A 13,206-nucleotide genomic window follows, 5' to 3' on the forward strand; every position below is an offset into this window, starting at 1 on the left:
GGAAGATTGAACTTTACATCAAATACATGGTTTTAATTGCTACATAAGATTAGACTCCTTTCATAACTGAATCCACAGTATGTTTCTAATTTAAAGAGATCCTAAAATTGTTTATCACCCAGAAACAACAGAAAATCCATGCAACAATCAAAGTTTTCATTCAAAGCCAAGAGAAGTACTTCCCTGACCATTCTTAAAAACTGAGCGTGTGGAATAAAAACAAAGGTGATTTATAATCATACCTCATGAATCTTGAGTGTTCAACATATGAATTCCATGGATAAATGGAACAGAGGTCTCAAGTATCCTTAAGGAAAAAAGACTGTCCCTTCTCTGACTTATACTCAGCTAATAATTTTGAAGTCAGGAGAACGCCATCACCAAGCCACCCCAAATCACTAGATTTAATGTTAACAAAATTCAACACTAAATTTAATGTCAACAAAAACTCCATTTCTTGGTCATCTTTCCTTAATGTCATGTAAGAGATAACTATGAGACACTGTATTCACTTTAATCTTGCATGAGAATTAATCTCTTTAACAAAAGGCATAATCGTTTACTTCAGACCCCGTCAAGGTGCTGACACAGTAAAGCATGAGCCTATATACAATACCCAGAAGCAGTCCACTCACTCCTTTGCTACAATCCTTCCCAACTCCAACGGATCCCTCATTTCCCACACGGCATTTACAGAGATCTTCAAAAAATATACATCATGTCATTTCCTACTTAAAATCTTCTAGTCATTTCCCATCAAATTGAGAATAAGACCAAACTTCTTACTGTAACCTGTAAGGCCTTATCCAAAATGTTTCCACCCTAATCTCTGCACTTATCACTCCTGTCAAGCTGACTGGGGTGGAGGTTCCCAGAGGGATGAAGGATTAGCATAAGTGTAGTGAGGATAGCGAGAAGTAGGTGGATATAATTTGGAGGTAACTCAAAGGGAATCACTCATGGATTGAGTTTGGTGAATGAGGGAAAAGAGGAATCAAAGATATCTCATTAGGACTTTGGCTTGAGTAACAAAGAAATGGTACAGCTACCACTAAAATAAGAAACAAGCTTGTGTCAAGAAATCAAGACTGCTACTGTATATATTTTAGATTTAGATAAAACCTAGGCTAGACATCCTAACAGAGATATCAAGTAGACAGCAGTTTATAAAAGACCAGAGTTAAGCCAAGGCTGGAGCATGAATTTGGGAGACACAAACATCCATATCTACTTTTTCAAACCCAAGACTACATAAGGGTCTTTTGGAGAGAGTGTATGTAGGGAAGAAAAGGTGGTCCAGGACTGAGCTCAAAACACTGCATCTGACAGACATTCAGAAAAGGAAACTGGGAAGGAGTGACCTGTGAGGGAGAATAGAATTGAGGAGAGGGTGGTGTCATGAAAAACAGGGTTAAGAAAGTGTTTCGTATGCTCTAGGTGGTCAGCTGCATACAGTACTATTGAGAGGCCAAGAACAAGAAAACAGACATCTGAATATTGCATTTAGTAATGTAGGAACTGCCAATAACCCTGCCGAGAGAAATTTCAGTGAAGTAGCAGTGAGTTGACATCCTGTAGGAATGGGTTGATGAGAGACTTGGAATAAGAAAGTAAATTTTTCTTTCAGATATTTTGTCATAAAAGGAAAGAAGGGAATGAGATGGTAGCTGGTTAAAGACATGAAATTAAGGGAGAGCTTTTTTAAAGTTGGGAAAGGCAAAAACACATTTTGGAAATTAATGGTTAATCCACATGTATTAGCCTGTTCTCACACTGCTAATAAAGACATACCTGAGACTGAGTAATTTGTAAAGGAAAGAGGTTTAATGGACTCATGGTTCCACGTGGCTGGGGAGGCCTCACAATCATTGCAACAGACGAAGGAAAAGCAAAGGGACATTTTTTACAGTGGCAGGCAAGAGAAAGCTTGTACAGGGCAATTCCTATTTATAAAACCATAAGATCTCATGAGACATATTCACTACCATGAGAACAGCATGTGAAAAATCTGCCCCCATTATTCAATTACCTCTCACTGGGTCCCTCCCAAGGCAGGTGAGAATTATGGGAGCTACAATCCAAGATGAGATTTGGGTGGTGACACAGCCAAACCATATCACCAGGAGAAAAGAAAACAAAACAAAAAAAAAATGATGCTTGAGGAGAAAGAGAGAGCAAGAAAGCGAGAGAGAATGGTAGAGATGGAGGTACTGAAAAGACAAAAGATGGGATTCAGAACTCAAAAGGGAGAATCAATTCAAGGTAAGCAGTAACCCAGATTACTGTAGGTTGAAAACTATGATTGTGGTGATATGAAAGAATTCCTGTCTGGTAGCTATACTTTCTCAGTAAAATATGTCTAGAGCTCCTCAGAGTGAGTTAATTAATTGGTTACACACACAGCATCTTGACCAATAGAACAAAATAAAACAAAGCCAAAACTAATGACTGTTGAAATTAAGGCAGTTTTTGCAACTTTAACAGCATTTAAAGCCATATTAGGCAAATCATATATTTGGAGAATGAAATAGTTTATCTTCTTGAATTGAGAAAAGATGATAATACATTGTCTATAATTTATTTTAAAATAGTTCATCATAGTGTATTATAAGTATCTGTGCTGGTCTAAACTTCACTTCTTTTTTTTTTTTTTTCTTTTGAGACAGAGTCTTGCTCTGTCGCGCAGGCTGGAGTGCAGTGGCGCAATCTCTGTTCACTGCAAGCTCCATCTCCCGGGTTCACGCCATTCTTCTGCCTCAGCCTCCTGAGTAGCTGGGACTACAGGCACCCACCACTGCGCCCGGCTAATTTTTTGTATTTTTAGTAGAGACGGGGTTTCACCGTGGTCTCAATCTCCTGACCTTGTGACCACCTGCCTCAGCCTCCCAAAGTGCTGGGATTACAGGCGTGAGCCACCGCACCTGGCCAACTTCACTTCTTGAACTGCAAAAAGATAATAATATGTTGTCTATAATTTATTTTAAAATAGTTCATCATAGTGTATTATAAGTATCTGTGCCGGTCTAAACTTCACTTCTTGAATTGTGAAAAGATAATGATAGGTTGTCTATAATTTATTTTAAAATAGTTCACCACAGTGTATTATAAATATCTGTGCTGGTCTAAACTGTCGGAAAAGCAGTTGCTTGCTCTAATCAGGAATCCATCCCCCTTCAGTGGCTTTCATTCTGAAAGACCAGACTTTGGAGCAACTGCTACAAGTTCTTCCATTACCCATATTTTGATCAACCCTAGAGTATTAGTATAATAAATGTCAGAAATGGGTTTTATTATTAAAATTCATGACTTGTTAATCAGCATAACTGTGATAAATAATTAATTCCCGTTGGTTAAATTCTATTTTTTTTTTTTTTTACTCATGAGGCGAACCTAAAATACTTCAAAGTCACATCCTACCCTTGTATCCCATAGTTTATATGTATCTCTTAAACTCAAAAGCACCTGTACTCTTAGACTTGGTGCTCTAAGACTGATATTTGTCCTGTGTACTGTGTCCAGCCAAGTAGAAAGGAAGAATTGTCATTCTCTGATAGCCACTGTACAGGTAACAGAATCCTACCTCTGTAATGTTATCACATGTGCCTCTAATAAATTTTTCATGCAGCGTAGATGTGGGAACACCTAAAAGGACCGGAACTGAAGACTTCCTGAAGCTTATAGAGGTTGTATGAATTGGTCTGTGTCGTATTTTTGTAACTGTCAGTATACGCGGCAAAGTATGGACTGTGATTTATCTTCATTGTAATATAGTTAAGGAGGTTGTGAAGAAGTAAATAAACTTCACCAAATTCAAACATGTCAGTGACTCACATACATTTTTTTACCAATGTGAACATATTGTGCATAATCAAATTAGCTTAGGTCTGTTCACAACAGATGGTCTACTAGACTCTCTCCTTAAAATCCGCTACACCAAAAGGTTATGTCTGGAAAATCCACTCGAGCTCTGTTTTCAACTCTATCATTGGTTCTCCACATCTGACATTTGAATTTTTTTACTTTTTTTTTTTTTTTTTAATTTGACAGGGGTCTCATTCTGTAATCCGCTACACCAAAAGGTTATGTCTGGAAAATCCACTCGAGCTCTGTTTTCAACTCTATCATTGGTTCTCCACATCTGACATTTGAATTTTTTTACTTTTTTTTTTTTTTTTTTAATTTGACAGGGTCTTATTCTGTCATCCAGGCTAGAGTGCATTGGTGGGATGATAGCTCACAGCAGCCTCAAACTCCTGGGCTTAAGGGATCCTCCCACCTCAGCCTCCCATGTACCTGGGACTACAGTGCATGCTACCACGACGGGCTAATTTTTTTTTTCTTTTGTTGGTAGAGATGAGGTCTTATTGTACTGCCAGGCTGATCTTAAACTCTTGACCTCAAGAGATCCTCCCACCTTGACCTCCAAAGTGCTGGGATTACAGGTGTGAGCCGCCACACCCAGCCTGACATTTGAAATCATTTACTGGAAGTTACCATCAGGTATGGCAAAGAAAACACAGGAAGAAGATATTTACCGGTATGTTTTACTTCCAATTTGTACAAAATGGATATATTTATGTTTTTAATCCTGAAGATAATGTATATAGTTTTAAATCCTTGATTTAAAGAGCTCTTAGAATAGGCACAATAAGAAGAACTGAACAATACCCATGTAACTAAATCTCTGAAAAATAATATCTAATAGGTCAGTGAGTGATCATAGAATCTCAGAGGAAAGTTGTTTTATACATGCAAACAATAGTATAGATATATACATTGTATTTTTATCTTAACTAATTTTGCACATTTTTTCAATATTGTGTAGTACTATTTTCTTTTCAAGTAGCTACTTTCAAAAGCAAGATAAAAGAAAAAAATTATCTGTATTGGAACACTTCTAGCCTAAAATGAACTTTTTGCTACAAAATAAAATGATTAATTACTTCCTTTCATAGTGAATAGAGTAAAAACTATACCCGGAACATAAGTTCTACATTAACTATGACCCTAAATTAAAATCTTAGCAAAATTCTACCTCTCAAGCAAAAATGGATATTGAAGAAGTAGCAACTACTTTTTGTACGAGCTGTGTGTCTCAAATAAGAAAAGCTCAAGTACATTTCAGCACATTAAAAGCATTACAACTCATACTTTTAAACTGAGACTTGAAAAAATTTAAATTGATATAATAACCAATCGAAAGGCAGACATCCAAATAGTCACTGTGTTTTTAGGTGATTCTGCATTCTTAATTTTTGTCAGAGATTGTTGGTTTTTCCCAATATCATTCTCTCCTTTTTTTTTTTTTTTGTAACAGAACCCCATTCATAGTTAGACACATTACCACACAGCTAAGCAAAACCTCTCTTTGATGGTTGGCATAGCATGTGACTATATTCCGGCCAAAGAGATAAAACAGAGGTGCTCGTCTATGCTTTAGAATGTCTTCTCAAAATGTGGAAACTATAACTCTATTTTCCAATTTTTTATTGGTACTCAAATATTACTTTTGGAGCATGAAGAGCCAAACTAGCTCATGACTACAAGGGTCATTTTCCAGCAATGACGAAGCAGAAGGCTGCATGCAGCCTCGTCACTAATGACAAAGTGAATCCAGGCAAAATATCTTATGCTTTAAAAATATGTACTTTAGTTAGGGTTGCCACCAATCTGACATATTCTTATATGGTACACAGTGTTTACCAAATAAACGTTAACCATTTTAATATATTCAACTTTCCTGGGTGATATTCTTGTCTACATGTGGCATACAAATCACACAATGCTTCCTAATTGTTTCATATACCTAAGTCTCCTTACCCATGTAGATCCTAAGTTTCTCAAGGCCTGGGACTTTATAATACTCTTTTCTTATGACCCTCAATGCTTACTGCAATCTTGGATATATAAAAAGTTTTAAATACTATCAATTACTCCTGTTAATATTCCAACATCCAAAATAATATAGAAATTGCACATTTAAACCATAAACAATAATACTTTGATACTTTCTAAATCTTTTAAAACTACTTTATGTATGAAAAAGTATACTTATGAAAATATTTTATTTTAAGTCATATGAGGAAATTATTTAATTCAACAAATACAAAATTTGAAATAAAATTAAAATCCTCTAAATACCAATTAATCCAAATTCAACCAATATTTACTAGGCCTCCCACTTCATGACACCATAATTAGTATGTGATAAGTAAATCACCATGTTTACTCTCAAGAAGTTGCTGTATAATTAAAATAAAGTAATATTCTATTAAACAATGTATAATTAAATGATGAATGAGTTAATACCTGAAAGGTGCTTAGAACAGTTGTTGACTCCATTGTAAGTATTCAATAAATCTTAGTTTGTAAGGAGGAGGAAGAGTATGTTCAGTAAGACAAGAAAAAACATGCTACTCAGGGTATGTTACGGAAGGGTCTGTTAATTAAATATGTAGTGTGCGCAGGTTCTATGAGGGCTGAATTTCCCTTGACTGCCCAATCTTGTCACTATTAGAAACTACATTTGAATAACAGGAATATGATCCCTAACTAATCCTGGGCACAGGGCTCCTTATGATGCCTTATGTTTTCTCATCATGTTACTAATATATATTAACTTCACCTATTATTTTAAGGATCATACCAACATGACAAAATAGAGAAGTTAAAATTAGCATTTTAAAGGTGTATTTTCTATTAAACATGTATTTTCTATTTTTAAACATGTATTTTCTATTTTTAAACATGTATTTTCTATTTTTCAATGAAAATATACCTTCCATTTTCAAATAAATTACCTTCCTTCAATCCCAAAATACCTGCAATAGTAATGGCCCAAGGGTCCATGTACAGTTGTATAAGTTGTATATTGAGCAAAACCGAGGTAAGTTCCACTTACAGAAACTACAGACATATTGACCCCTGGCAGAAATGAAAGAAGTGGGTCAGAGAGAAAATAGCAAGGAGTAAGGTATGTGGGAAAATGGAAAATACACATGTTACCAAAAGTGGCATCCACCACTCATCTCTCTAACCAATGACAACCTCGTGCGAGACCCTGGACGCAGAATTGTCAGATTTTTCAATTTTTCAAGAGTAGCTAAACATCTGGATTTTTTAATAGAAAATTCTGGTTTTTAAATATTTCTGACATATTAATGCTATTTTCTGTTGGTTTTATTTTTTCTATATAGATTACCACATTATCTACAAATAATAAAAGTTTTACTTTTTCTCTTCAGATTGTTTTACTTCATTTTTTCTCTTAAAGCATAACAAATATCTCCCTGTTAAATATAGCAAAAAAAGTAGAAATCCATGTTTTATTACTAGTCTTAAAGGGAACATATCTACATTTCTCCATTATGTATGATGTTTACTTTGGAGTTTTGGTGTAGACATCTTTACTGCGATAAAGAAATACATTTTTGTTTCTAATAACGGAATTGAGAAAAATTGCCACATAGGATATGAGCTCTCATGAATAAATAGCATTTATTCATAACAACAGTCAACCAACTATAAAATATATTTTTAAAATATGCAATACAATGTTTGAGCTCTGGAGTCTGAAACAGCCTGGGAAACATGGAGAAACCCCATCTCTATTAAAAATGCAAAAAAAAAAAAAAAAATAGCCGGGCATGGTGGTAGGCACTTGTAGTCCCAGCTACTTGGAAGTCTAAAGCAGGAGAATCACTTGAGCCCAGGGAAGGTCGAGGTTGCATTGAGCTGAGATGGCACCACTGCACTCCAGCCTGGGTGACAGAGCAACACCCTGTCAAAAAAAAAAAAAAAAAAAAAAAGCAACACAAAATAAATCTTAAAATATCCAGGAATAAACAAAGAGTATTATAAGACCACTATAGAGTAAAGTGTTAAATCTATTTGAGGGTATTTTTAAAAATCAGAGTAAGAGGAGAAATATCCTACACTCTTTGATGAGATGTCATCACATTACAGAGTTCAACTATCTTCAGATACGTCTATAAATTTTATGCAATTCTATTCAAAATTCTAGCTGAAGGTTTTTGAGGAACTAGAAAAACTTATTCAAAAACTGTTTATGGAAGATTAATGTCTATGTGACCTAAGTCATTTTCAAAAAAGGGGGTGGTGAATAAGCTGACTTGCTGTACCGGATATTAAGTTGTATTACAAGGCTGTGCATAGGAAAAAGTAAGTCATAGAAGAAAGACAAACATTAAGGAGCATATGAAGAGAAGCTCAAACCTACTAGAAATTAGAGAAATGCAAATTAAAATGACAATGAGAAATCATGTGTTAGTGATTACATAACTAAAGGTTACTTCTCTGCATAATATTAATTGTTAGAGGTGTGTCCCCATATAGTACTAGGGGACCATAAACTAATGCAGCTACTTCTGAGAGCCATCTGGCAGATTACCTGCATACCTGGGACCCAGCAATTCAAGTCTTGTTGTATCATGCAAGTCGATAAGAAGGCATGCATGAGGCTGTCCATCATGGACTTCTTTATGATAGCAAAGAGCTGTCGACAACCTAGGTGTCCACCCACCATGGAGGGAACAGGGAGTTAGATGAGATGAAGGGACATCACAGAAAATTAAGCATCAGTCAGAAGCCACAAACTAGTCCTAGTAGTCCGTGGAGACATGGAGAGAGTCTTAAAACATGCTACTGTCTGAGAAAATCAAGAAAAAGCATGAGGTCTGTAGCATAATATGGTCTATATAAATTAATAATTCAAGCACACAAAACAAGACTACCTGCTGTAAAAGGGTACACAAACTTTTTTTTAAAGGAGGTTACCATTGGAGAAAGATGGGAATGGCTCATAAAAATTAAAGGAAAGGAAAGGAAAGGAAAGGAAAGGAAAGGAAAGGAAAGGAAAGGAAAGGAAAGGAAAGGAAAGGAAAGGGAAGGAAAGGGAGAGGAAGAAGGAGAGGGGGAGAAAGGAAAGAAAGAGAAAGAGAGAGAGAAAAAGAAAGGAAAGAAAGAAAGAAGAAAGAAAAGAAAGAAAAAAAGAAAGAAAGAAAGAGAGAAAGAAAGAAAGAGAGAGAGAAAGAAAGAAAGAAGAAAGAATGAAAAGAAAAGAGGAAAGGAAAGGGAAAGGAAGGAGGAACTGAGAGAGGAAGGAAGAAAGGAAGGAAACTCTGGGCGCAGTGGTTCATTCCTATAATCCTAGCACTTTGGGAGGTCAAGGTGGGAGGATAGCTTGAGGCCAGGAGTTTTAAGACGAGCCTAGGAAACATAGCAAGAACCCATCTTTACAAAAAATAAAAGAAAAGAAATTAGCTGGGTGTAGTGGCACACATCTGTAGTCCTAGCTACTCAGGAGGCTGAGGGAGGAGGATTGTTTGAGCTCAGGAGTTCGAGGCTACAGTGAGGCATGATCTTGCCACTGCACTCCATTCGGGATGACAGAGCAAGACTCTGTTTCTCTCTCTCTCTCTCTCTCTCTCACACACACACACACACACACACACACACACACAAAGAGAAAAAAAGGAAGGATAAAAGAAGGGGAGAGAAGGATGGAGGGAGGGAAGAAGGGAACGCTGTTTATAGGTAAAATGTAAAGACTAAGGATAAATTATCATTATGTGGAAAATTTAAAATAATACATATGTAAACACATTTCCTCAATTTTACAAGCAAGATGGCATTATTGAGAATGAAAGCTATGGCATCTGGTTTTTTTTTTGTTTTTTTTTTTTAAACAGACGCTTGCTCTGACTTTTTAAATGACATCTGGATTTTGAAGTAAGGATTCCAAGCCCCTAGTTTACCCTAAAATGTCTTCTAACTGGGATTTCTAGTCACCATCACCCATTTATAGTAGTGTGACGGAGAAGTCTGATTAACCCTGAAGTTCTGCTGAGGAGATTTCATACAATGAGAGACAGAAAAATAAAGCCTCATCTAAGTGTAGTTATAGAATTTTGTTTTGTTTTTGTTGCAGAGCTTGATTGTATCAAATGCTCAAAATCCATAGTCATTCTCCTCCAATTAGATAAATATAATGAATACCATCATCCTCCTTATGTTGTATTTATCCATTTAACCTTAGACTTTTTCAACTACTCTATATGAATTCCTCCTTTCTTTTCAATAATTTTAAAAGTCCTAGACTGGAAAAACAAATGAAGCAAAACAAAAATACACATGAAGAATATATTTGGTATGACTTAGGCAGAGCGGGTGCCTGACTTTATTTTATTTTGTCCTAGTACTAATGCTATTAGTAATTAATAGCATTACTAATACCACAGTTTCTAATGCTCGTGCATCCATTAGCCCCTTGAAATAACAACTAAAATCTACAGATCGTAGATTTGTGACTTTCTAGTTACTATCACAAGATAGTAAATCTTGTGACTTTCTTGAGACTCTCTAAGAGGTTACAGACAAAAAGTCTTGAGAAACATGATGTCAATACAAAGGAGAGAGAGAGAAGAGTTTTAAGTAATCCTTATATAAGTTGAGTGAGTGTTCAAAACTCACTGGTCAGGATTCCGATCAGCACTCAGGACTGTCAGATCAGAAATTTCCTGAAGTTGCTTGTATTACACAGGAACCCCACATTCAAACCAAAGCACTTTAACAATCCAAAGAAATGTATTTTATCAATTGCAGTAATCATTTTTATTTCATTGAAAGAAGGAAAAAGAGAGGAAGTTTGTCAGATCTTGTTGTTATGAACGAGGATAATGTTGAAACACATTCTCAAAGCCTACCTTCTGGATACCAAGGCTGTGTGTGAGGAGGCCATTCTTTCTCTTCATGGCAAAAGGACTTGTAGTCAGGACAGCAATCAGAATTTTCTCTGTCACAGAATTTATCGCAGTAGCACAATGCATTCGCCTCATAGAACTCAGTGACACAGCCATCATCTCTGTCTTCACAACAGCCAAAATTTCTACAGTATTGCCCTTGGAAAATGGCTCTTTTGAATCGAGTACCTTGAAAAACGGTGTGATTCCTAGTGAAATAAGCTGCTAGGTCCACTTCTCTTTGAGGTAAATACTGCTTCTCCATCCAGATTTCTGTAGTAAGGTAAGAGAAGATTAAGATCTTATATCCAGTCCACATTCTCTGGAAGTCAGGTATAGCTTCCACTTTCCGTTATATCCAATACCCTTAGCCTTATGGGCTTCTCCTTGGAACCTGAATTCTTGTCATCAAGACACTTCAACCTGAACCCTGAAACTGATCCTTTACTTGAAATGAGTATACTTGTAGTTAAACATTAATCAAGAATTTCAATGTTTGACCAAGATAATGTATGTTAGAAATAAACTATTGTTATTCCGCCAAAGTTAAAAAAACTTATATTTCATATAATGTAGAAATTTTGCATCATCAAAATATCTACATAAAATCTTATGCATAGAGATACATTGAATATTGCATGCCTTTCAAAAAAATCTAGGTTCTTAAATCAAAAGCCTCCTTAGAATATACATGACCCAGATTATAGCTAAAATAAACACTGGCAAGGTACAGGAAATTCAAAAGTCAAAATTGCAATTATTCATTTTATCTGCTTGCATTGCAATGAAAATGCAGGCTCTCATGAGGTTGCCTGCTAGGATCTGTCACATCAATAACAGTTGCTCTAAATCATGCCCAGTCACACACTGGTTTGATTTCCCATCTGCACCCCATTTACCTAGCAGAAGCATTTTGATTTCAAGGCTTAGTGGAACCTAATTCAGCAAGAAATTCCCTGAGGGTGACCTTAGTTCTCTCCACCTGAGTCCCTGCTTAGCATAAATACTGGGAACCTTCAGTATCTTGAAGGAAGTTTATACTCAAGTCAGTACTCAGTGTGAATGAGCTATAGGGGGAGGGTATTGTGAAGGAAACTGGAAGGACAAGGTGTCATTAGTGTTTTTATAGAGTTGTGTGTTTACACTGGTTTTTGGCTACACTGTATTTATTTATTAACTACAATAACTTCCTTTGGATTGAGGATAAGTAACCAGTAGAGGATGATTCAGCAAGAGTTGTTGGGTGGACTAGTGGAAAGCACCTGTCTTGGCAATCAGAAAACCCGGACTCTGGTCCCTGAGCTACTGTTTAATTGGTTCTATAACCTTGGGTTCACCATTTACTTCTCTGGTCTTCAGTTATTTGTCTATGAAATGGGGTATTCCTTTCCCAGGCTATTTCATAACTCCAACCCTACAAACTTGCTCCTTGACCTTGCTCTATATTTTATTCAACTCACAATTTTGTCTTCATTGTGTCGTTTTCTTCTGGCACCTTCCTCTCAGGCTTTAAACCAATTGAGTCTCTCTCTTTTTAAAAAAAAAAATTCTACATTATCTTGATGTCACTATCCATAATGACCCTGTCTCTTCCATCCAACACCTGCTGCCTCCACTTCCTTGCCATCTACTGAGTCACTAAATTACTGCAAAGTACTGCCTCCATTCCCACCTGCTTTCACCAATGACCTCCTACCAGCCACTCCCCCATGGGTCTGTGTTTATCCTTGTCACACAGGTGTCTTATGCAGCATTCAAAGAGAGTAGATGTTAAGTGTGCTCACCAAAAAAAAAAAAAAGAAAAAAAAAGAAAAAAAGGATGAAAGAGAGAAGGAGGGAGGGAAAAGAGAGAGAGAAAGAAGAAAATTGAAACTATGTGAGGTGATGAATATGTCCATGAGCTTGATTGGGGTGATTATTTTACAATGTATGTGCATATCAAAACATCAAGTTGTACACTTTAAATATATACAATTTTTATTTGTCAATTATACCTCAGCAAAACTGCAGGGAAAAGAGAGGAAGGGAGCATAAAAGTTAGACTGATGGAATTCAAATGCTAGCTCTGCCACTAACTAGCAGCATGTCTTTGGGTATGTGGCTTACTCTACACTGCAATGTGCCCATCTGCACATTTGGATAATAATATTTATTACTACATCAGATGGGTGGGAAATTTAAATGCGATAACAACACAAAGTACTTAGCACATCACACATGCTAAATAAATGTTAATTTTCATTAATAAGCATACCCACTACCTAGAAACTCTTCCTCCCTTGCTTTCTATGCTTTCATTCTCTCCTGATTCTCTTCCCATTCTTCACAATGCTACCAATTTACCTGCCCACTCTTGGATTCATTTGAAATTTACTTTCACTGACATTCTCAACACTCCTGCTTCCAGTCCTCACACCTCATATTCCCTCAAACTTCCAACACTGAA

The 13,206-nt window shown here is 36.2% G+C and overlaps 1 protein-coding gene across 1 annotated transcript in view; it reads right to left on the bottom strand.

Annotated features, from left to right (window-relative positions):
• TINAG (tubulointerstitial nephritis antigen) overlaps nt 1-11,225 on the bottom strand; it is an 88,385-nt gene extending 77,160 nt beyond the window's left edge. The window contains exon 1 of the mRNA XM_011981326.1: nt 10,725-11,225. Within this exon, the coding sequence (XP_011836716.1) occupies nt 10,725-11,079 (355 nt within the window). The 5' untranslated portion in view covers nt 11,080-11,225. The remainder of the gene's footprint in view (nt 1-10,724) is intronic.
• Between the last annotated feature and the right edge of the window lie 1,981 nt (nt 11,226-13,206).

The sequence above is a fragment of the Mandrillus leucophaeus genome, unplaced genomic scaffold (genome assembly GCF_000951045.1).
Source record: "Mandrillus leucophaeus isolate KB7577 unplaced genomic scaffold, Mleu.le_1.0 Scaffold223, whole genome shotgun sequence".
NCBI classification, from domain to species: Eukaryota; Metazoa; Chordata; class Mammalia; order Primates; family Cercopithecidae; genus Mandrillus; species Mandrillus leucophaeus.